The sequence below is a fragment of the Peromyscus leucopus genome, chromosome 16_21, assembly GCF_004664715.2.
Source record: "Peromyscus leucopus breed LL Stock chromosome 16_21, UCI_PerLeu_2.1, whole genome shotgun sequence".
NCBI classification, from domain to species: Eukaryota; Metazoa; Chordata; class Mammalia; order Rodentia; family Cricetidae; genus Peromyscus; species Peromyscus leucopus.
Window position 1 is genome coordinate 39,308,503 of NC_051084.1, and position 22,511 is coordinate 39,331,013.

Genomic DNA, 22,511 nt, shown 5'->3' on the forward strand with positions numbered 1-22,511 from the left:
GAAGAGGGACTCTACAAGCAAAGGGCATCACGATCTTGGTGGGGAAACCTACAGAGACAACCGAACCAAGCTCGTGGGAACTCATGAACTTTAGACTCAGAGCTGTGGAGCCTGCACGGGACTGGACTCTTGGTTTGTTGTGTAGCTTGGTCTGTTTAAGGGCCCCTTGGCAGTGGGATCAGAATCTATTCCTGATGCACAAGCTGGCTTTTTGAACCTCATTACCTATGGTGGGACACCTTGCACAGCCTTGATGCAGGGGGAAGGGGCTTGGACCTGCCTCAACTGAGTGTACCAGGCTTTGCTGACTCCCCATGAGAGGCCATACCTTTTCCGAAAGATCGGATGGGGGTTGGAATGGGAGGGGAGGCTAGCGGGGGAGGAGGCTGGGAGAGAGTAGGAGGAGGGATGAGAGGGGGAATCTATGATTGGTATGTAAAATGAATAAAAAATTTCTTAATAAAAAAGACTTTTAAAAAAGGAAGAGATAAAGAAAATAATATCAATAGAATGAACAATTAAAGAATATGTAACAATTATAAATATAAATAAACACCAAATGTTGGAGCTCATAAAACAACCACTGCAAATAGGCACAAGAGGTCATTCAAGCCCTGAATTCAGTATTCTTTGTTCATCCTTAGACAGCTCATCAAACAAGACATCAACAAAGACACTACACTCCAGATGAGATGAGTTTGACAGGTGTCTATGGAATATTTCATCTAACAGATACAGTCTCGTGTTCTCAACAGTCCCTGGAGCCCTCTCCAAACTAAGTCACAATCTAGGACCATCTGGTAGAAGGAGAGAACTGACTCTTGTAGGGTGTCTTATGAGACCTACACACACACACACACACACACACACACACACACACACACACGATGGCAGGTGCTTGAGTCAAACCTGAGAATCACAAGAGAAAGACCAGTTCTGCAATTTCTGAGTCAAATTTGAAGCAAGGTTTAATTAAATACTGGCCAGGATGACCGGCTCTAGCCAGAACCATTCCAGAGTTCCCAGGAAATGGTGATGAGTCACATTTTGCAGAGACTTAATAAAGGCAAACACATAAGGCCACCTTATTTACCATCAGATCCAATCAGGGGCAAGCATATATCCTGACTTACTTCCTGCCTGCAGACTTCCCACCTACATCCAATCAGGGGCAAGTGCATATCCTGATTTACTTCCTGTCCATGTTGTCACTCCCCCATCCCCCACCTCCCACCCCTGCTGCCCACATGTGACCAAGCACATCCGGTGCAGTCGAGTCAAACCAACTTGTTTAGGGGAGTGAAAACATGGAGCTTGTTATCTCCCATAAACAATAGCCTCCAGCATTTCAGAAAGTATCTCTCCTTGGGCAAGGGTCTTACAGGTCAGAGGCATTTTAGTTTAGTTTTGATTTCTTAGGCACAGTAATTAAAACTTAAAACATACCTTTGGCTCTCATACATGCCCTATTTCATACTCATACAAATACATAAGCAAATGTAAAGAAAAAATTAATATAAGTAAGCCTCTATTTTTCTTTTTTTAAAAAAAGACCTGCCAGATAGTATGACCGGAAACAGAAAAGCTTCTGCATGGCAAAGCCATCTATCAGCCGTGAAGGGACAGAAGACAGAATGAGAGAAAACACTGGACAACTCTGAATCACAGTATTAATGCTTATAAGATGTGGCGATTTATTGTGTACCCTAATAAACTTGCTTGAGGATCAGAGGACGGAGCCAGCCACTAGGTTAGACATACAGGTCAGGCAGTGGTGGCACACCCCTTTAATCCCAGCATTTGAGATCTCATGCCTTTGCTTGGGAAACACACAGACCTTTAATCCCAGGAAGTAATATGGCAGGGCAGAGAAATGTATATAATGCATGAAGAAACAGGAACTCACTCTCTTGAGGCTGAGGATTTCATAGAGGTAAGAACTAGTGACTGGCTGTTCTGCTTCTCTGATCTTTTAGCTTTCACCCTAATATCTGGCTTTGGTTTTTTTGTTTTGTTTTGTTTTGTTTTTTATATTATTAAAAGACCATCTAAGATTTGAACAACAATAAAAAAATGTATTTTAAAAAAATACAAAAGTTAAACACAAAGCTCCCAAATCATTCAGTTGATAAATGGGTTAATGAAAGGAAGAGGCAGTTCTCAAAGAAAGAAACACAAATAATGGTCAATAAACACTTGAAAAAAATGTTCAACATCCTTGGCCATCAGTGAGCTGCAAAGAGCGAGGAAGCGCGGTGCCCTTTGCCTCTTTGCACACTTGTGTGCAAAGTGTGACCTTTGCACACTTCCTAAGAGAACGGCTGGCAGACAGAAGATGTGCAATAGCATTTACTGATCACTATATAATCAATACTGTATTTTCACATAGTCTTTGACTCCATTGCGTCCTCCCCAGTGCTCCCACTTCAGCAGCATGACGTCTCTGGCCTGCTTTCCTTGGGTGGGAAATGCCACCTCCATGCACACGTTCCAGGTCCATTACTGAGCACACACATCCGTGGAGGGAGTCATAGCAAGACTCCCGGAGAACTTTATTCACCCTAATGTTTCTCCTGCAGGCTCGTGGCTACAGTTTCACCTTCTGTTTTCCTTATACCAGTGCAATGTACATCTCCAAAGGGGAAAGCGCATTCATTTGTTCTCCTCTGTTGTGTTCTTGGTGGGAATCTCTTAGCTGGATTCAAGTTTTGGGCATAGGACTTTGAGCAGAGAGTGGGGAGACAAGGAAGGAAGGTAGGCCGGGGTTGGTGGGCATCAAGGGCCCCAGAGAGCATAAGGGGCACCATGGGGCTGCTAACAGCAAAAGAGCACTTCCTACTCACTATGTGCAAGCCCTGTGTTTGTGCCTTATGCGCCAGTACGGTTGGACTTCTTTTCTTTTGCCTGGGCTGCTGAATCCAATTAAACAGAGGGAGCAGAGGCTCTGGTACTTCATGCATTACTTAACATTTAGGAATTGCTTCCAAAAAAAAAAATTTAGGGGCAGAACAAACGTGCTTGGCATGATGATGACTGTTATGGACCGATGACTGAAGTACTGATATTGTTAAGTTGGCACATGGGGGCCATCACTGTTACAAATCCAAACACTTGAATTTGCTAATTTAACAACATACGACATGGTCAGTGTCCTTGAGGGACTCTCCCGTATAGCCTGGCTATGGATGACTGGGGTGCCTCTGTGCTAATTAGTTTTTGTCTCTGATAAAAATACCTGACCAATGACACAATGGAGGAAAGCTTTGTCTTTGATTTATGGTTTCAGAGAGTTTGGGCTAAGGTTTGTTGGAGTACCCTGCATTTAAGGTTGCCGTTCCCCATGTCCAGATAGTTCTCTGAGCTCGGTGACTATGGAGGACACCTTTAGCAACAGGACTCCCCCGTCACCTAATTTGGGTAGTGTCTCTAGGCCTGGATGCCTGGCCTTATTTGGAAGCTGTCCCCGAGCTTGGATGCCTGACCTGTCTTAAGTATGACCTTTGACACGGGTCCCTGCAAATGCTCCCTCCCCACCCCCACCATCCCTATGATAATTAGGTATTGTGTTCCAGCTGTATGGTAGGACCAGGCTGCCAAATGCAAATTAGGTGATGCCCCAAGTGCTGTCCCCATCCTGTGTATTCCCCTTACTCTGGAATAAAGCTGAGCTGTCTTCCCGTAGCTGACTTCTGGAAGGCTATTTCCATCTTACTCACAGCTGCCTGAACTCTGCTCGCCACTGCTGATGCTCCCTCCGCCCTTGTGGACCAGTGACCAATGATCCCCAGGGAAGAAGGAGACCCATAAAGGTTGGTTGGCTTCATTGTTTTTCAGCCTATGGCAAAGCTACACAGGGAAGCCCTGTCTCAAAAAAACAACAAAAGAATCTTTAAAAGTTAAAAATTACTATTTATCATTGAGGCTGAAGTGGAGATAGCTAGGTGATAGAGCACGTGCTCAGTACACATGAGGCTCTGGGTTCAAGTCCCAACACTGCCCCAAACTCAGTGCTGAAGAGTAATTGACATGTATTCTAGGTTTCCTGAGCTTTATTTGCTGAACTTGGCCGTTGGATCCCTGGAGACATAGGACTCATCTCAAAGATATGCGTAGTAGAGCTCACATCTGGGGAAATGTTTTAAAAGGACACAGTCTATAATGCAGGTAATGACTTTTCCTTTAATGTGATTCATGATAATTTGACAGCTTTCAAATCTAACTCAGATTCGAGGTTGCAGTCTCCACCCGCTAGCCAAATTGGTGGAATAGGGGAGTCTCCTGTACGGCGCCAGAACTGAGTGTCATCTGAGGTGTTAGAAGCCGTGGTTCTTGAAGTATTTGGCTCGTGCAAGGACGTCATTGCAGAAGTCACAGTTTAGATCCTGGTTGCTTCGGACAAAGGTCGGACCCTTACTGTAGGCACAGAGTCCACCTGAAAGTCATGTGACAGGTTAGTCCTCTCCCAGCTTGAGGGCACTCACCAGTAAGTTCAGATTCCCTCTCCCAGCTCAAGTCAGCTGTGGCCTGAGAAGTCTGGTTTTTATTAAGAAACAAACATTTATCTCTTAATTCCAGGCCGTGGAACAACTGGCCAAGAGTGGAACACATACCTCTCAGGTACTGGTCGGGGGTCCAGCTAGGAAACCTTGCCTGGACTTCTTTGATTTTAGATGTCAGGATCTCAGTTTTCTGGGAAACCCAGGAATCACTCTTCCAAGATGTGGGAGGGTAGAAGCTTGCGTCCTAGAGGGAGGGAGGCAGAGGAAAAGCCTGGTGAGCATCCTCGGCTGAAGGAGCTACTCTTTCTTCTCCCTTCTGTTCTTCTTCCACTCCCTATCTCCCCGGAGGTTAAGTGGAGACGCTACATGCATCTAGGACTTAAGAATTACTGTCTGAAACACTTAAGGCCAATGTTGTCAAGGACATGGAAAAGTTGGAATCCTGTGCACTGTTGACGGGAATGCAAAATGGTGTCACCACCATGGACAAAAATAAACTACAGGGTTTAGGCTGAGCAAGGGCAAGCAGTCATTTCTCTGTTGCCCTACTATAGCAGATCGAGTCAGAGGCCAAGACGGTTAATGCATGCAGAATGCAGTGCGATGCCCTTCCTCCATGCCGCGACTCTCAACTCCAAACGAAGCAGGAAGGGATCCTGCCTGTGCTTCAGGCCCCCTTGTAGGTGATCAGAATGTCTGGAGGTGATTCGAATCCTTCTTGGATGCCGTAATTTTCACAGAGACCTCATCGGATCGAGGAGAAAGGACTGAATTTAGAGGATTCTTATTTCATCCCAAAGGAGATGGACCGATCCTTCTCCCAAGGAACAGATTTTACAAAAGAGAAAAACAAGCGAAAACGGGGACGTAGATGTCACCATTTCTAATGGCACAAGGCGTCCTTGGGCCAGGTGCTCTCTTTGTTAGAGTAAGTGACAACAGGGACTCCTCTGTGGGTCCTGTTTCCTCATTGGTGGCTTGCTGCCCCATCTCATCAGATTATTGAATAAATCCATAAGTCAAAATGAGGTACTTTTTCCCCCTAGTGCTCTGTGTAGCACTGGCTGTCCTAGAACTCACTCTATAGACCAGGCTGGCCTCAAATTCACAGAGATTCACCTATCTCTGCCTCCTAAGTGCTGGGATTAAAGGCGTGTGTCACCACTGCCCGGCCAGAAGGTACTTTTTAATCAAGGTTTATTATATGTAGTCAAGAGAAGCCAATTCCGAGATCATTAAGGAGTAAATTATCCTAAAAGCTTGAAAACGACATACTGCACACAGGTTTCTCAACAGAGAAGCAACAGGAAGCTCCATCCTCATTTTTACCCTGGCCCCCAACAGTGGCTCAGCCCCCCCCCCCCCAAAAAAAAAACTCTGATGAGTGATATTGGATCCAATCAGTGCAAGAATACAACTCAACCCTCAGAACTAAGAGTTATATAGAGAGAAGACAAGGAAAGGAGAATGTAATATTTTTAAGACCCTACCAGACATAGCTACTTTATAATTATATATATATATATATATTTATGTATATATATATATATTTTATTCCACTGACTCTTTATAATTCAATTGGAATGGCCTTTAGGAGCTGGAGTAGAGATCGGCAGTGGAGCACCTGCTTAGAGCACACAAAGTTGGACTCCCCAGCACTGCCAAGAGCAAAATGGAATTTTACAGGTAGGGCAACAGGCCCAGTGAAGTAAAATGACCCCTTCAAGGTCACACAAAGACGACAGAACAAAGATGTAATTTGTGGTCTTTCTCATGTGCCTCATGGGGGACCCCAGAGCAGTGTGTCTCGGGTGGTGTGTCCTGGGGGATATTCACTCTGATGAGAAACTGTGACTCCAAGTGCAGTGGAAATGGTACCAGAATTGCTGCGGCCCTCACAAACCCCAGGCGGTACCGTTCACTCACTATTCCGCACCACTGTGCCATCTGCAGTGAAACCATACTCATGTTCCCATGGAGCTGTGTCACAAAGCAGAAGGGCCACATTCTCTGTCTGTCTGTCTGTCTGTCTCTGTCTCTCTCTCTGTGTATGCATGTGTGTGTATGTACATGTATGTGTATGCATGTGTGTGTACGTGTGCGCATATTCACATGGAGTGCATGTGGGGGTGTGTGTGCATGTGTGTAAGCATGCCTGTGGAGGCCAGAGATCAACACTGAATATCTTCTTCAATCTCTTACTGTACGTGGAGCTCACTGATTCATCGGGCTGGCTAGCGAACTCCAGGAATCCACCTGCCTCCACTTTGAGAACACAGCCTTGAGATTACAGGCACACACCACCATGGCTGGCTTTCCAAATGGGTGTTGGAGATCTGAACCTAGGTTTTCACGCTTTTCCAGGAAGTACTTTGCCTGCTGAGCCGTTTCCCCAGCATCAAAGCACCTTGACTGAAGGAGCATTACCTGTATCACCCCGATTCCATTACCCATGTTGCCCATGTCGACCACGAAATTGCCACCCTGAGACTCCCTTGACAAGACACCAGCGATCACTGCAGGATCCATACAGTATTTCCGGCCAACAATTCTCATCGTGGGTTGGTATCTCAGAAGATATGGCCTGTCTATTTCAGCCAGCCTTTCAGAGGCACGAACTCCTAGAGCAAACACAAAAGGAAGTATGTGGCTGAGGGTGATTTAGGCTTGGACTTAGGCCTGTGACTGAAAATACCAAATTTAAACCCCTAGTAGTCATTTCCTGACCTCATATTTTAAGACCTTTTCTGTGAAGCAGAGTCAACACCCCATGCATCTCCTGATGTTAGAGATTTCAGAGGCCACCAGTGGCCGTGAGCTAAGCTCGGTCCCTTCCATGACAACTCTGTAGGCACCACTGGTCCAATCCTAAGGACCCCAGAGAAGGTTTCTCAATAAACTGCATCATGCCACTGCAATAGGTCATCGTGTGGAGGAGAAAGTCCCCTAACCCTCCAGTAAGTTTTTGGTAAGACCCCTTGGTAAGACAATTTGGTAAGACAATTTTGCTCACAACTGCCCAACTTTCTACTCTTATGTGGTGCCAATAAATCACATAATAAGAAAATGATAACGATTTACATGGGAGAGCCTTGGTTCTAGTTTCTTCTACAGTTCAAGAAGCACTCTCACCCCATGATATAGAGTTGGCAAAAACTCTGTAAAGATGGATATCTAACTCCAGGAGGGACTTGAAAAACTACGTGACTTGTTCAAGAAGTAGAGTCAGAGTTCTCAGAAGGGTTTGGACTCCATGATGAGTGCTCTTTCCTTCCATGCCTTAGTGTAGGACCATGAGAAACAGTAGGAGTCAAGAGGAAATTGTAGACACAGAGATTGTTAACTACCACAGTAAGGCAGGCCATGCCGTCTTCCAATCATACAAGATGCTCCTGGGGTGTTCAGGGTTCGGATGTTTCCATAGCATCCCCAACTGCTGCTTTCAGAGGAGCCTGCAGATTGAGAAAGGTTCAGCCTGGGGGACTGGGCTAGAAGGCTGTGAATGAATTACATCATTAAAAACAACTCGAATAAAATCAGTGAGAGCTAGAGCACCATGCTACACGTCACCCTCTTTTGAAATTTAGGTAGTAGGATCACAACACTGCTTTGATTCTCAGTTCTCACCTCCTTTCCTGCAGACACAAGGAACTGTTGGAGCAGTTCCTTCTCTGAAAAGCTCAAGGGCTGTCTCATAGCTCACTGTATGGTGAGGTATTCATGTTTGCATGTATTAAAACATGTATTTTAAGGCTAGAGTCTTCCTGTCATCTCCACTCAGACCCCAAGTGAAGGTATTGTCTATAAACAGAGACTGGGATTGGCTTCAGCTTCTCCCGGAGCATTCTGGGCAAGGGGCAAAGGTTGCAAAGAGACTGTGTGCAGACAAGTCATAGGATCCGGAGTCTATATGAGGTTCCCTCTTTCTGCATCTTTCTTTTCTGTCTTGTGTCTGTCTCCCAAGAGATCTGTGGTAGTCTAGTCATCACTGAATGTGAGGCATTTCTTTCATTAATTACTTGACTAATTAACTAATGTTTTTCGAAACGGGCTTCATGCAGCCCAGATTAGCCACTGTGTAGGCAAGGATTGTCTTGAACTCCTGGTTCTCCTGTGTCAACCTCCCAAGTACTGGGATTGCAAGTGTGCAATGAGCAGCCAAGTCCAGGATCCCTCTTATCTTGGCCTGCCAGTGTAATCCAAGCCACTATGCCTTGATTTTTCCATAGGTGAGGATCAAACTCAGACCCTCGTACTTGCCTGGCAAGCACGTTTACCAGTGGTGTCATGTCCCTAGGCTCGAGACAGTACTTGCAGAGTAGATTTTATTCTTTGAGTAAAGTAAGTTATATTATTCACTCAACAACTGTCAGTTCTTGGGAATTCTATCTATGGCATGTCATCATATGAGTCCTGCATGTTTACGTAAATGCATTTTAGGATTCTATGTTTTTTTTAATATGTGTGTATGTGCAGGAGTTTATGTGCACCACATGCAAACAGGAGCCTGAGGAAGCCAGAGGAGGGGATCGGATCCCCTGGAACTGGAGCTACAGGTGCTTGTGAGCTGCCAGGTGGGTGCTGAACCCAGGTCCTCTGCAAGAGCAATAAGTGCTTTTCACTGCTGAGTCACCTCTCCATCACCAGGTTCTGTTTTTATAACAGCTTCACGGCACTGACATCTGAAAATCCTAGTGTTTTGGAGTAGATGCTTCTACTCCATAGATGTGGATGAGTTAATCTGAGAGAAATGTTATTTGTGGAAAGATCTGGTGATTTGTGAATATATTCAAAGTAAAAAATTAAGCAGGGAACAGTGACATGGAACTGTGAGTGAAATAAGCCCTTTCCTCTCAAAAAAAAAAAAAAAAAAAAAAAGCAGGTGTTCTTATTAATGTCTCAGCCAGTGCATTTCTGTTTTCATGATTGTTGACAAATGCCCAATGTGGCAGTTGAATGTGTCCTTGCTCTCTCGCTCACTGACCTTTCCCTAACCACATACACCATTCTGCAGTTACTTATATTCTCAGTGCTTTGCACCTTGTAGTAGCTTTCACATATTGGTTGAATGAATTAGCACATATATAGCAAATAGTAAATAAATGAATATTTCAAATAAAAAACAACAAATACTTCTACTTTTTGCCCTAGCTGCAATTAACGTTAGAATCAAAGCTGAAATTAAAGACTGTGACTATGTGCCCCTTGGCTCTGTCACATCTGGATTCTCTTAGGGCTGCTTTTCTCCTTGAATTATGTTAGTCATATGGCAACCACCTCCGTCTCTCTTTGGAAACACATAGTTTCTAAACAAATTCAGTATTATGGTGTTTAATGATTGATCTTTATTGTCATGTTGGTGGAGATTCACAGTCACCATGGACGCAAATCCCTCATAAGTCTGTGAGGGATTATCTAGAGTAAGTGAGCCGGGAAAACCTACCCTAAATGTGGGTGGTACCCTTTCATGGACTGCTGTCCTGGACTGAATAAAAAGAAGATGAACGGAGTACCGGCATTCATCTCTCTCCACTCCTGGATGATAGATGTTATGTGACCAACCACCTCAAATCCCCACTGCCTTGACTTCCCCGCCATGATGGACTATAATCTCAAGTTTAGCTCTTTTTTCCTCAAATCTCTTCTGTCCCAACAATGAGTAAAGTAACTAACGCAGTTTAAGAGGTTTTATAGCAGCCATGAGCAGTTACAATGATGAATATTTAAAGCCTGGTTTCAAGCAACGTTGTTGCAAGTGCACATGAATTATAGGGAACCCCCATCCTTTCATGGGACTCCTGGGGCAGGCTGCTTCTCAGTAGTTACTCCTAACTCCAGGATTTATCAGACATCTTAGGAGAAAAATAATGGTTTCCCCATAGTTACATAAATGGAAGATGTAGCGTTGCCTTTCAGTGCTTTTTTTTCTGCCCATTTCCAAGTTATTTGGGAAAAATGAAACACACTCACCAGTCAAGGCCAGGAGGCCCAGGAGCAGCCACAGTGGAGACATGTTGAGTAGCTGGTTCTACGGCACCTGAAATGCTTTTAAAATCAAAATTAGTTTAAAGGTATGAAACGTCAATCATTGTCATAACAGCACACTATTTCTATGGGGTTGTGAATGGAATGAGTTCCCCACATCCAAAGTAGAAAATGGGTGATTGGAATCCTAATGGAGAAGCAAAAATTGGACAGCTGCATCATTTAGCCTTTTAATTGATCCGTGGGAATGCTGAGATATTTCGATTCTCAGCACTGAGAAACACCATGACCCAACTTGTGATGCTGAAAAGCAATTTACATTATTCAAATCTGAAATGAAAAGCAGAATTTTGTATTGATGGTTTCCATGAATTGGGCGCTTCTCTCTTCAGGTTGGAGAAAAGGACACACCTTCCTCAGTGCCCAAGACTATACCCTGATTCTTTACATTGGATGAAGGAAGGAGGGAGAAGACTTGCCCTATTGCTCTGGTCCCCATTCCGGGGAATCCCAGACCCCCTGGGGTCCCTTGAGCTGTGTTCCTCAGTCTCTTTTTGTGGCACTCCTGGGTCAGAACCCAAGGAGGGTGGACAGACAGGCCCCAGGAAGTAGGTCACGGGCAGGGCCGCAGGGTTGGAATCATGAGGTGCACACTCAGCTAGAGAACCAGTATCGAGGACCATCAAGCATGTGCTGCCACGGTGACTCTCTTCCTCACCCCAACCAGTTCTTCCAGAAACTTCCATGCCACCATGTACAAGCAGTCATGGTTCCCTCTGACTACCACACTACACAAATGTCACAAACCACACCCATGACAGGTGCTTCCCATCATCTCCCCTGGTCAGCAGAGCCTGGGGACCTGTCATTTTGAATCTCTCTCTCTCTCTCTCTCTCTCTCTCTCTCTCTCTCTCTCTCTCTCTCTCTCATTTAGTCATTTATTTGGTGGTGGGGACAGAATCCAGACCCTCCTACATGCTAGGTAAATCCTCTCTACTAAGTTACATCCCAATCCCTCTTTTAGGTTTATTCCTATAAATGGGTTCTTCCCAACATCCAGGATGAGATGTCCCAAGGTGGAGAGGCATTCAGGAAGTAACCCGATTTCCATCTTGACAAACTGAGAGAGCATGTGACAGCAAGCCATGCTTCCTACTTATCTTTCCTTACAGCATTGAAATGGTCTGTCTGATTTCCCTTGGCTCGGTAGAAAATGTCGTGTTCCAGCCGGGAAGTGGTGGCGCACGTCTTTAATCCCAGCACTCGGGAGGCAGAGGCAGGTGGATCTCTGTGAGTTTGAGGCCAGCCTGGTCTCCACAGCGAGTTCCAGGAAAGGCGCAAAGCTACACAGAGAAACCCTGTCTTGAAAAAAAAAAAGAAAGAAAGAAAGAAAGAAAGAAAATGTCATATTCAGTGATCAGAAATATTTAGAAATTTGGAATATTAGCTGCACCTGCAGGAGCATTCAACTTTCTTCCCCCAACAGAAACCATGTATTCAGCATTTCTGGTCTCTGAGGAGTGGATGTAAGAGAGGAAGTGAATCTCCGAAAAGAATTGAAGAAAGAGGGGCTGGAGAGATGGCTCAGGGGTTAGGAGCACTGGCTGTTCTCCCAGAGGACCTGGGTTCAATTTCCAGCACTGGTGTGGCAGCTCACAACTGTCTGTAACTCCCTTTCTAGGAGATCTGACACCTTCACACCAATGCACATTAAATAAAGTTAATTATTTAAAAAAAAAAAGAATTGGAGAAAGAGCTTAGGTACAAAAAGAATGTTCATAGTCTCACAAAAACATGCCCTTTCTCCTAGTTTGATTCTGTTGCTGTGGTAAACGCCAAGACCAAAATTGATTTGGAGAAAAAAAGGGTGTATTTCATGTTCCAGCTTAAAGTCCATCACTAAGGGGCATTGGGGACAGGAACTCAAACAGGGCAGAACTCTGGAATGGCACGAACTTTAGGCAGAAACCGTACAGGCACACTGGCTTGCCCTCAAGTTCACATTCAGCTACCTTTCTCACACAGCCCAGGACCACCTGCCTAGGGATGGCAGTGCCCACAGTGGGCTGGGCCTCTCACATCCATCTTTAATCAGGAAAATGCCCCTCCCCCAGACACGCCCACAGGCCAATCTGCTGGATTGAGTTTCTCAAATCTTCTTTAGCATCAACTTTATAGAGATATCTCATCAGCTTCATGGAAAGGTTCTTTAGAAAAACAGCCCTGCTCTCACTCAAATGCTGACCTCAGAACATTTCAATTGTTTTTGCTGATTTTCCAGGAAAGGAAGATGCTTCCTATTGGAAACCCAAGAGGAAAGACATAGTTTTCATAGCAATATGAGAGTTACCCCATTTTCCACGAATGGAACTAAACATCTACATGGAGCAAGCACTGGGCAGAGTCTATGTGAACGCATGCACCAGTCACTTAACAATACGAAGTCACTTTCTGGTGCCCGCTGCAGTCACATGTGCAAGACAATTACCTTCAGTTGTATTAGGTTCAGAGCAAAAAGTGACAATGGACTTCTTGTGTAGACAGACAAGGTAGTCCATTCATAAACAGCATGCAGAGTGACTCAGACTTCATGGCCCAGTTTGTCCAGGTGTCAAAAAGCACTCTATATTTAAAAGCCGAGGCATCTCAGGGTGTGTTCTTCAAGGAGTGTCCGTTTGCTATGACCCTGACCACTCCCCGCACTCAAAGCCATTTTGGAAATGCCAGCCAAGGTGAGTGTGATGCCCTGATATCAATCACAATATCTACTATGACGCTGTCCTCCCAATATAAAGAGCTAAAATGTCAAGGCAGTGAGGGAGTGTCAAGCTGCAGCAACAGGCCACCTTTGGAAAGACAACCAGAGCATCCCTTGGGGGCTAGTTGACATTCTTCATGGCTTCTGTCAGGACATCTTCTTCTACCTGTCTTTTCCCAACTGGGCACCCTGTAATTTCCAAAGCGCTGTATTGACTTGTGATGGACTGACATTTCTTCCTCAGCTCTTAATAACTGGAGGCCAGAAGTAGAAATAAAGGTCTTTGGCATTTACAATCCTTCAACAGGAGGTCCCAATCCTTTTCCATGAATGCCATGGATCTTCACCTTAACTTTCAAAAGATAGCAAGTCATGATGGCCCTCCAGACAGCTTGGCAATGTGCTGCATCAACACCTTGGTGTCCGAGAGATGAGCATGGCCCATTTGATCCTGGAGGAACCGAGAACTGTGCTATGTACCACGTTAGATATGGTCTCTCACTACAAGCTTGGTTGATGCCCTAGCTTTGTTACTAACCCACCTCTCCATCCACCTTCCCCAGGTAGGCGGATGGACCATTCTAGCACATCCTTTCTCACTCACACCCCTCCTGGTGTTCTTTTCTTCTCCTCACTTCTAACACATGGTAAAGACCCACTGTCTTGCAGACTACTTTGTCCTGATGGTCCTTAAACTAAAAAGACAGTAGCAATGACAGTCATAAACATAAAGTGCTTCTGCCACCAGGGTTGTGTTCCTAGAGAAATAAAATCTACTTTTTAGACCACAATATAAAGCGGCAACATTACAGATCTTTGCTTGCTCGTGTTTTGAGATTGGATTTCATAGCCTAACCTAGAACTTGTCATCTAGCCCAGGCTGGCTTCAAATACGCAGTGTTCCCACCTCTGCCTACTGAGTACAGAGGTTACAGATGTGAGCTACCATGTCCAGCTTGATTGCCTTGTAACCCAGGCCGACCTGGAACTGAACATCCTCCTGCTTCACCTTCCCCAGTGCTGGGATTGCAGGTGTGTCCCCATGTGTGTTTTAAACTGTTCCTGTTCACAGACTGCATTTTTCCATCGTCCACAATCACATGTTTTTGCTGAGTTTGGATTATGAGCTGTGAGCACCAGCCAGGAAACCTTAGGTTTGCGGAAAGTCTCTTCCCTCCTGGTTGGCAGGTCCGTAAACACTTCCTTTACTGTGGAGACTGTCTGAAAGGGGCTTCTGTCTGTGTACCTCTGTTCTTGCTCTTTCTCATTTTGTCAGGGTTAAGAAAGAAGATGAGAAGACCATCGCCCTTGTGTGAGTTTAGGAGTATTCCCTTCTGGATATCTAATCAAAAAGATCCTGGCTTCCTCCATCAGAGACTCTTAAACTATGTCTGTCTTTTAACTCTGATAACCAAGACTTAAACTGTTAGACCAGCAGTTCTCAACTGTGGATCACGACCCCTTTGCAAGGTTGTCGAATGACCCTTCCACAGGGATTACCTAAGACCATCAGAAAACACAGATATTTACATTACGATTCGTAACAGTAGCAAAATTACAGTTATGAAGTAGCAACGAAAATAATTTTGTAGTTGGGGGTCACCACACCATGAGGAACTGTATTAAAGGGTCACAGCATTAGGAAGGTTGAGGACCACGGTGTTAGATACACTGGCCTTAGCTATTTCATAGTTTGCAGAAAAAGCAGGACCTCGCCCACACACACGCACTTGTGATGTCCGGGTCAATGTTTCATCAGCAAGATTGAACACAAAAGGAGAGAGGCCTGCCATCCGGCAGGCACCAATGTTCTTTGGTTTTAAAAAGTGAAAGAGACATTCTATTTGGTCTATTGTCAGCAGGGAGAGGACGGATACACAGCTCTGCTACCTCACCCTCAGCAGCCTGAGGAGGTCCTTTAATCTTTTAGGGACCTCAACTCAGGCAAACCCAGGATTAATGAGTTTGACAGAGAAAAATTTCAGGACTAGACAGTATGATGTAGAGTTGCTGATTTTAATGAAAATATTTTACTGTAGGCTCTAAACATAAGGGTTAGGAGAGAGGGGCACTTGGGAAGAAAATAAGACATACCTAAATGTGGATATTGGCTTCCCACAAGAGAATAGCAAAAATTATGACACAGCCAGATGGTGGTGGCGCACGCCTTTGATCCCAGCACTTGGGAGGCAGAGCCAGGCAGATCTCTGTGAGTTTAAGGCCAGCCTGATCTACAGAGAGAGTTTTAGGATAGTCAAGCCTACACAGAGAAACCCTGTCTCAAAAAACCAAAAAGGAAAAAAAAATTAAGACATATCCAGGCATGGGTATGGGTTCCTCAAGGGAGAGTTCCAAGTAGGGGTCTTATGGCTAGCCATATATGCCATTTTAGTGGCTCTCAACTTATATCTCAGAAGGTGCTTAGAAATCCCCCCTTCTCTCTTTCTTCTGATAAATGAGCTTATAAGGCAGCTCTGGAGATGCCTTGAATGGAATTATAATCTGATGAGGTGAAACCAGGAGCCACTAGGGTTATCCAAGGCATTCAGGACATCTTTCCCTGGAAATGAGGTTTCTAGTGCGATTTCTAGAAAACCATGGGTTTAGAAAATTTAGGGAGCAAAGTTGTTGATTGTGCTGAAGTTCTTGCTCCTCTGCTGGTGAGAGACCTCAACCAGGCTCAGAAGTGAGAGGCTCCTTTCCCCCTATCAACAGCCCATAATTTTACCCATCTTTCTATATGGCTCCACTATTACGGGTATTGTTAAAAGAACGTCTATTTTTGTCCCCCTGTTCTTGGTCGTGAGCATGTGCACATATTCAAAAAAAGCACGTGCATTGAAAGAAATATAAATTGGTATAACAATTGTAATGAGTAAGAAAGAATTATTCTGTCATCTCACATTTCTAAAACTTGGGGTTTTCTTGCAAGATCTTTAAGTTTCATTTGATTCAATATTATTTACTTAGAAGCAGAAACACAATCATTACCAATCAATTAGCATATGCTGGAGTTTTCATTCTAAATAAGCTCGGAACAAGTCTAGGGTCGGTTTCATACTCACCTGTCTTCAGTCAGCTCTTCTTAGAGTCAGTGAGCACATGGCACTTTATATAGGGTCTCATCCTGCTTCCTCTTTTAAAAGTGTTGACCTCATCTTATTATAAGATTTACAGCTAAATCTCATAAATTATAGTAATAATCATAATAATTACAAATACTTTGAACTCATATAGGGATTTATTCAAGAATGTCCTGGCATTCTGCACACATCAACCAATTAGTTCTTTACCACACCTCGGAAGAACAAATCCTAATTGCAGGTTCATGATGGCACATTCAGGCCCAACATCTGTCTTTATTCACACCCATTTATTGGTGTGGTGTGAGGAAAGGGAACAAGAAAGGAAGGGATGGGGAAAGAGATGGGGGAAATGAAGGAAGGAGAAGAGCAAGAGAAAGCTGGAAGAAAGAAGAAAGGAAGGAAGGGAGGAGGGAAGGGGGAGGTAGGAGGGAAGGGAAGAGGAAGGAGGGACGAGGAAGGGGATTTGGATTTTCCTAAACTCCTAGTCTGTAGTGGGGATGAGTTAAGACGTTTACAAGTCAACATCTCCAGCTCAGATTTTGAGGAGACCCTATCCATGGCTGAGACAGTTCGAGGTCTAAGCTCAAATACCAGGACAAGAGGCAGACCACAGAAGGCTGAGAGATTGAAGAGAACATGAGGAACCATAGGTAAGTGAGACAGACTTTATCCACCAGTACACAGGTTGTTAAGCAGACAGACACCCAGGCACATATCAACATGCAGTCTAGCACACAGGCCTACAGGGAGGTGGAAACAGGCAGACTGAAGAAGGGGTAGGTCTTTGACCTCAAGGCCATTTTTTTCTTTTTCTTTTTTCTTTTTTGTTTTTGTGTTTCAAGACAGAGTTTCTCTGTGTAAAAGTCCTGGATATCCTGGAATTGCTTTGTAGACCAGGCTAGCCTCAAACTTCAAAGATCTGCCTACCTCTGCCTCCCAAATGCTGGGATTAAAGGCATGTACCACCACACCTGGCTCAGGCCATTTTTATTCAGATTTGAAAGTGGCATTCTCACAGAAATAGCTATATTACAGATTACATTAGTGTTTACGTGGGGGTTCCCTGGACATCCAGTGCCAGCCCTTTTTTCCCCTGACTCATAGCCCCCCATGTTCCCCCCATCTTGGCCCATGTTAGATATCCATATCAGTGCCATGTTGTCTAAACATAAATTGGTATGGCCCTGTTCCCTATATTCTATCCACTTTAGACAACAATTGCTTTATTAGAGCAGGCCCATAAGGGTATTGTCTGGGCCCATAATCCACAGGAACAATAAAAATAAAGAGGACTTTTTTTTATATATATATAAATGTTCTGTAGGATCTCAGAAGCTCTAGTTTCCTGGCTTTCGTTTGGTTGCTGCAACAAAACACTCTGACCAAAGGAAGGAAAGAGCAGGAACTACAGCGGAACAATGATCACCGGCTAGATCTCTGGCTTGTCCCCCGACCTATGCTCAGCACAACCTTTCCTAGATAGCCCACGGGCCTAGGGATGGCACTGCCCACAGTGGGCTGGGCCCTGGGCGCTCTCACGGTTATCATTAACCAAGATAATCCCTCACAGATATAGCCACAAGCCAATCTCCTGAGGGTAACCCCTCAATTGAGAGTCTCTCAGGTTACTTTAGGCTATGTCAGCCTAACAGACAAAGCTACAGGGGTCAGATGGCAAGGCCTCCGGCTGGGGCACTAGGTGGAAGGCCATAGACTCGAACACCCAGGCGTTCCTGAAATCTTAAATCTGAGACTGAAGTATGAGAATCCAAGGTTCTTACTTGCTATTGGCAAACTTGGGGCTAAAAAAAAAAGGGGGGGGAAATCATGTACCTCACTGAAAACCATATCCCCGCCTCCCCAAATAGGACCAAGGGACTTGTCTCTGTTTTGTTCGGAAGCAGCAACTGGGACACGCAAGCAATGAAATTTTTTATTACAGTGTGGGGAAATGTAGGAATTCCCTGGCCCATCTACAAAGACACCACATCATCTGCACCCAGGGCATGCTGGCGTCCTGGAAATGTGTCTCTGGTCAGCAGCCAGCATGTTGCCTGGCAACAGCTCCACAGAAATGATGCCCATCTGTATCCCCGGGTTTGTTCAGTTCTTGGCCAGTTCTTCCGTCCCTAGACAAAGGGAGGTGTCTAAGGGGTGGAAGTGGGTGTAGAAAAGAAAACGTGGCCGGGCTTAGTGACCTGCACTGTAGTCCCTGCTCCTGGAAAGGAGATAGCAGGAGTGTGACTTGAGCCCAGATGTTCAGAGGCAGTCTGGGAACATAGTGAGGCCTCATCTCAAAAGTGAATGAGAGAGAGGGGGGGCAGAGTAGAGTGGAGGAGTAGAGAGGAGAGGAAGGGAGAGGAGAGGTGAGGAGAGAGAAGAGAAGGCAAGGTAAGGTAGAAAAAGGAATGGCTCCATGTGGCAGCACATTGAGGAAGGGAAGGGGAGGGGGGAGGAGGGGAGAGGAAGGGAGAGGAAGGAAGGGAATGGAAGAAGTAAAGGAGAGGGAAGGGAGGGGAAGGGAGGGGAGGGGAGGGAAGGGAAGGGAAGGGAATGGAAGAAGGAAAGAAGGAAAGGAGAGGGTAGGGGAGGGAAGGGGGAAGGGGAGGGAGGGAAGGGAAGGGAAGGGAAGGGAAGGGGAGGGGAGGGGAGGGGAGGGAAGGGAAGGGAAGGAAGCTCACTTGAGCTACACACCAAGAAACTACCTTAAAAGGAGCTTGAAAGGGGTTGGGGATTTAGCTCAGTGGTAGAGCGCTTGCCTAGCAAGCTCAAGGTCCTGGGTTCAGTCCTCAGCTCTGAAAAAAAAAAGGAGCTTGAAAGAAGCATACTTCACCTGCACTTAGTGAGAAAGCTGGAAACAGGTCAAGGTATTCTCGTCTCAGCCCAGGACCAGATTGGGGTGGGGGTGGGCTTCCCACCCACCTTCTCCATCTTTGTCTTACTTCAGGAACCCAGGAACTTCTGCTCTGTGTGAGTTTGTGTCTCCAAGGACTGGGTCTTCTTACTCTGGCCTTTGGCTAGGTTCTGCACTTGCCCACAGCCTCCTACAATAAACACGAAGTTTTATAGAAAGTTAGTTCCCAAAACAGAATTGTTCTACTCATCACAAAAAAAAAAAAAAAAACTTCCCAAAGGAGCGTTACTTTTCTGTCTCTCCAAAGTGTCAGGAAGCGTCTGCTGCTCCTCATTCATGTTTTCTCCTCTGCAGTGTCTCGGCAGCCCCTCCTCATGGTCTTCTCACCTCCCAACACTTGGCATTGCTATGACTCCAGTAATGGAATACACATCACACAATTCTGCTGTGATGCAGATTGAAAGCATCTATTATCAGTGCTACGTTCAACAAATCAACAAATACATTTTTTTGTGGAGGGCTGCGTGCATAGGGTTTCTCTATATAGCTCTGGCTGGTCTAGAGTTCACTATGTAGGCCAGGCTGGTCTCAGACTCACAGAGAGTCTCCTGCCTCTGCATCCTGAGTGCTGGGATGATAGTATGGGTTCCTACACCCAGCGGCAGCCCCTCTGTTATTATTCATTTACTCCTCTATGCTGATGGGTGAGGAAAATGGATTCCTGGGCTTGGGACTTGGGTGTGGTTGCCATCAGAGCTTCTTGCACGATGGATGACACCCAGAGGCATTTGGCTCTCAAGTTCTGGAAAATCCTTTCTGGCCAGGTGACTCCTGAACTCTTCAGTCTTCTGGCCCACTCTGACTTTCCATCTAACGACTTCTGAGAAGAATTGTCATCCAAGTCTAAGGGAAATTCCTTTTTGAGAACTCTGTTTCTAGCGATGTCTTCTAATTCCTCTCCCACCGTATCTGAGTTCCTTAATCCCAAGAATCCCAGTGACCTGGTGTGAACACTCTCCATACAGTCTGCTAGTTAGTTAGTCTGCAGAAAAACAGCAGTCACATTATTCACAGTTTTTAAAGTGATCTCGGGTTGTTAGCCAGATGTGAGGTGGGCAAGAGAGAATAAACTAGTTGCAGGTCTTACAGAAGGCCAGGTGAGATGGACTGGGAAAATAAGACATGGAGTAGACACGCTGGCCATTCATTTTAGAAATGGAATTGGTGGGACTTAGAGGGGTAGGACTAAGGCTGGAATGGTGGTGAAGGCCTTTAATCCCAGCACTCAGGAGACAGATGCAGACAGATCTACGAGAGTTCGAAGCCAGCCTGGTCTACAGAGTGAGACCCTGCCATAAAAATAAATAGATAGATAGATAGACAGACAGAAAGACAGACAGATAGATAGACAAACAGTGTAAAGAGGGGTAGGAGTAGATGCCAAGGATGACAGGAAGAGGCCATGAACACATGGGAGAATGGTGCCTATTCTGGAATTTTGTAGACAGAGCCGATTTGTGAAAGGTTAAGGAGCGAACTTGAGATAATGAAGCTTTGCTGTGTGGCTTTTGTCTCTAGGATTGCCCTCTCTTCTCAAGCCTCTTGCCACAAGAATAGCCACACAGCAACCTGACCTTGCCTACTTGGTCATGGTTTCACTCATCAAGGATAAGGTGATGATCTGAGCTCTGGAGACAGCACAGCAACAAACTGGGGGACTGACATGTGGATCTTACCTGCAGGAGGCTGAGGACAACCTATGGTCCCCGGGGGCCCCCACCGGTTTTGTAAATAAAATTTAACCGGACCTCGGCCAAGGCTGTTTACATTGCCTGCGTCTGCTTGGATGCCACACCAGTGCAGCTAAGACCAGTTACAACAGATCAGCTATGCGGCCCTCCAGCCATCTGGAGCTTTAAGAAGCCTGCAGCCCAAGATCTAGCTTCTCCAGTTGGCCCGAGGAACAGTAAGAATGAAGAAGAGGCTAGAGGAAGATGAAGTAGCTGCTCATGGTGAAGAAACGAGAGGGTAATCCTGACAGCATCCCAAACCGAAATCCCCCTGCCCTTGAAGTCCAACCATATCTCCATCCTCGGGCTCTGTGGAGACAAATCAGTCGTCTTCTACTAAATTTGTATTAGGACAATGCTATTTGCAATGAAAGGACATATTTATTTACTCTTATTTATTAGCTGCCTATTACTTACCCATTATTGACCTATACCTTATTTATTCATTCAGAAATTTCGTGGACGTCTGTCTTACTCTGTATCAGGAGGAGTAATGCTGGAGTTGGGAGATAGAGCAGGGAGCAAGACAGTCATCGTCCATGGCTGTGTAAAGCTAACACACCAATATAACGAGTTAGCTTTGCAGTTTCGTGGGAGACCTCTAAGTGAAGACATTACCATGGCAGTCACGGCTCAGCAGTGAGGCTTGGGTTGGATACTATAAATTGGAGAGTCATTGCTGTATAAAGGGTGTTAAAGACAGGGAAACAGAAGACATTGCCTAAGGATGTCAAGAGAGAAGTAAAGTGTGCTGTGATCAGCCCCTGGAGAACCCCAGCATTTCAGGATTTGCTAAAGGATTTAGTGAAGGATGTTGAATAAGGGAGAACAGGAAGGAGAAACCCCAGAGAGCATGAAATCAAGGAAGGCAACCTCAGAGACTGAAGGAGTGAAATGTGTATTTGTCAAGTGCTGATGAGCAGGGAAGACACTCATAAGAGACCATTGTATTCAGCCAGGTGGAGGTTACTCTTAAATAGGCCAGAACAATTCTGAAACAGGAACATCCAGATGTGTTTTGTGACAAGAGACTAAAAGCTTGGCTTAATCTGACTTCAACACTGAAGATTTCTTGGGCAGGCAAGTTGTCGTCTGATCCCTTTGTGCATGCTGTGGTGTGTGCCTGTATTAACATGTCCATACACACAGTAAATAAGTAATTTAAAAGAATAGATTTCTTGGGGGTTGGGGATTTAGCTCAGTGGTAGAGCGCTTGCCTAGCAAGCGCAAGGCCCTGGGTTTGGTCCTCAGCCCGGAAAAAAAAAAGAATAGATTTCTTAACTCAGTCACCAGGAAGCCAGAGGAAGGATGGATGAGTTTCAGGGATAATTTGGCTCAGTAATTCAACAGTGTCATCAGGGACTGGAATCTTGCCTCTCCACTTAGCTTTCTTGAATGTCAGCTTCATGCCATGGAGCTGTTCCCTTCCTCAACTCACCACCCAGGATGGCTGTCAATGACTTCCGGGTTCACACTTCCCCATTTCAATCCAAAAGAGGAAGAAGACATGATCGTTTGAGAAATTCTCAGAAATAATG

The 22,511-nt window shown here is 45.2% G+C and overlaps 1 protein-coding gene across 1 annotated transcript; it reads right to left on the reverse strand.

Moving 5' to 3' along the window:
- Positions 1–3,928: 3,928 nt before the first annotated feature.
- On the reverse strand, positions 3,929–16,337 carry Lyg1 (lysozyme g1). The gene is made up of 6 exons (XM_028865839.2): positions 16,309–16,337; positions 10,470–10,544; positions 7,847–7,951; positions 6,927–7,120; positions 4,611–4,743; positions 3,929–4,432 (listed from the first exon to the last, which is right to left on the reverse strand). The coding sequence occupies exons 2-6, from the start codon at positions 10,510–10,512 to the stop codon at positions 4,314–4,316; spliced, it is 594 nt and encodes a 197-aa protein (XP_028721672.1). The 5' UTR covers positions 10,513–10,544; positions 16,309–16,337; the 3' UTR covers positions 3,929–4,313.
- Positions 16,338–22,511: the final 6,174 nt, after the last annotated feature.

Bases quoted from the DNA above. Each gene is read 5' to 3' on its own strand.
- Lyg1 (XM_028865839.2), bottom strand. From the start codon at position 10,512: ATGTCTCCACTGTGGCTGCTCCTGGGCCTCCTGGCCTTGACTG. The intron at 7,952-10,469 runs GTGAGTGTGTTT...CTCAATCTGCAG, and splicing joins GGGCCTCCTGGCCTTGACTG to GCTCCTCTGAAAGCAGCAGT. The intron at 7,121-7,846 runs GTAGTTAACAAT...TGTTTGCTCTAG, and splicing joins GCATGGCCTGCCTTACTGTG to GAGTTCGTGCCTCTGAAAGG.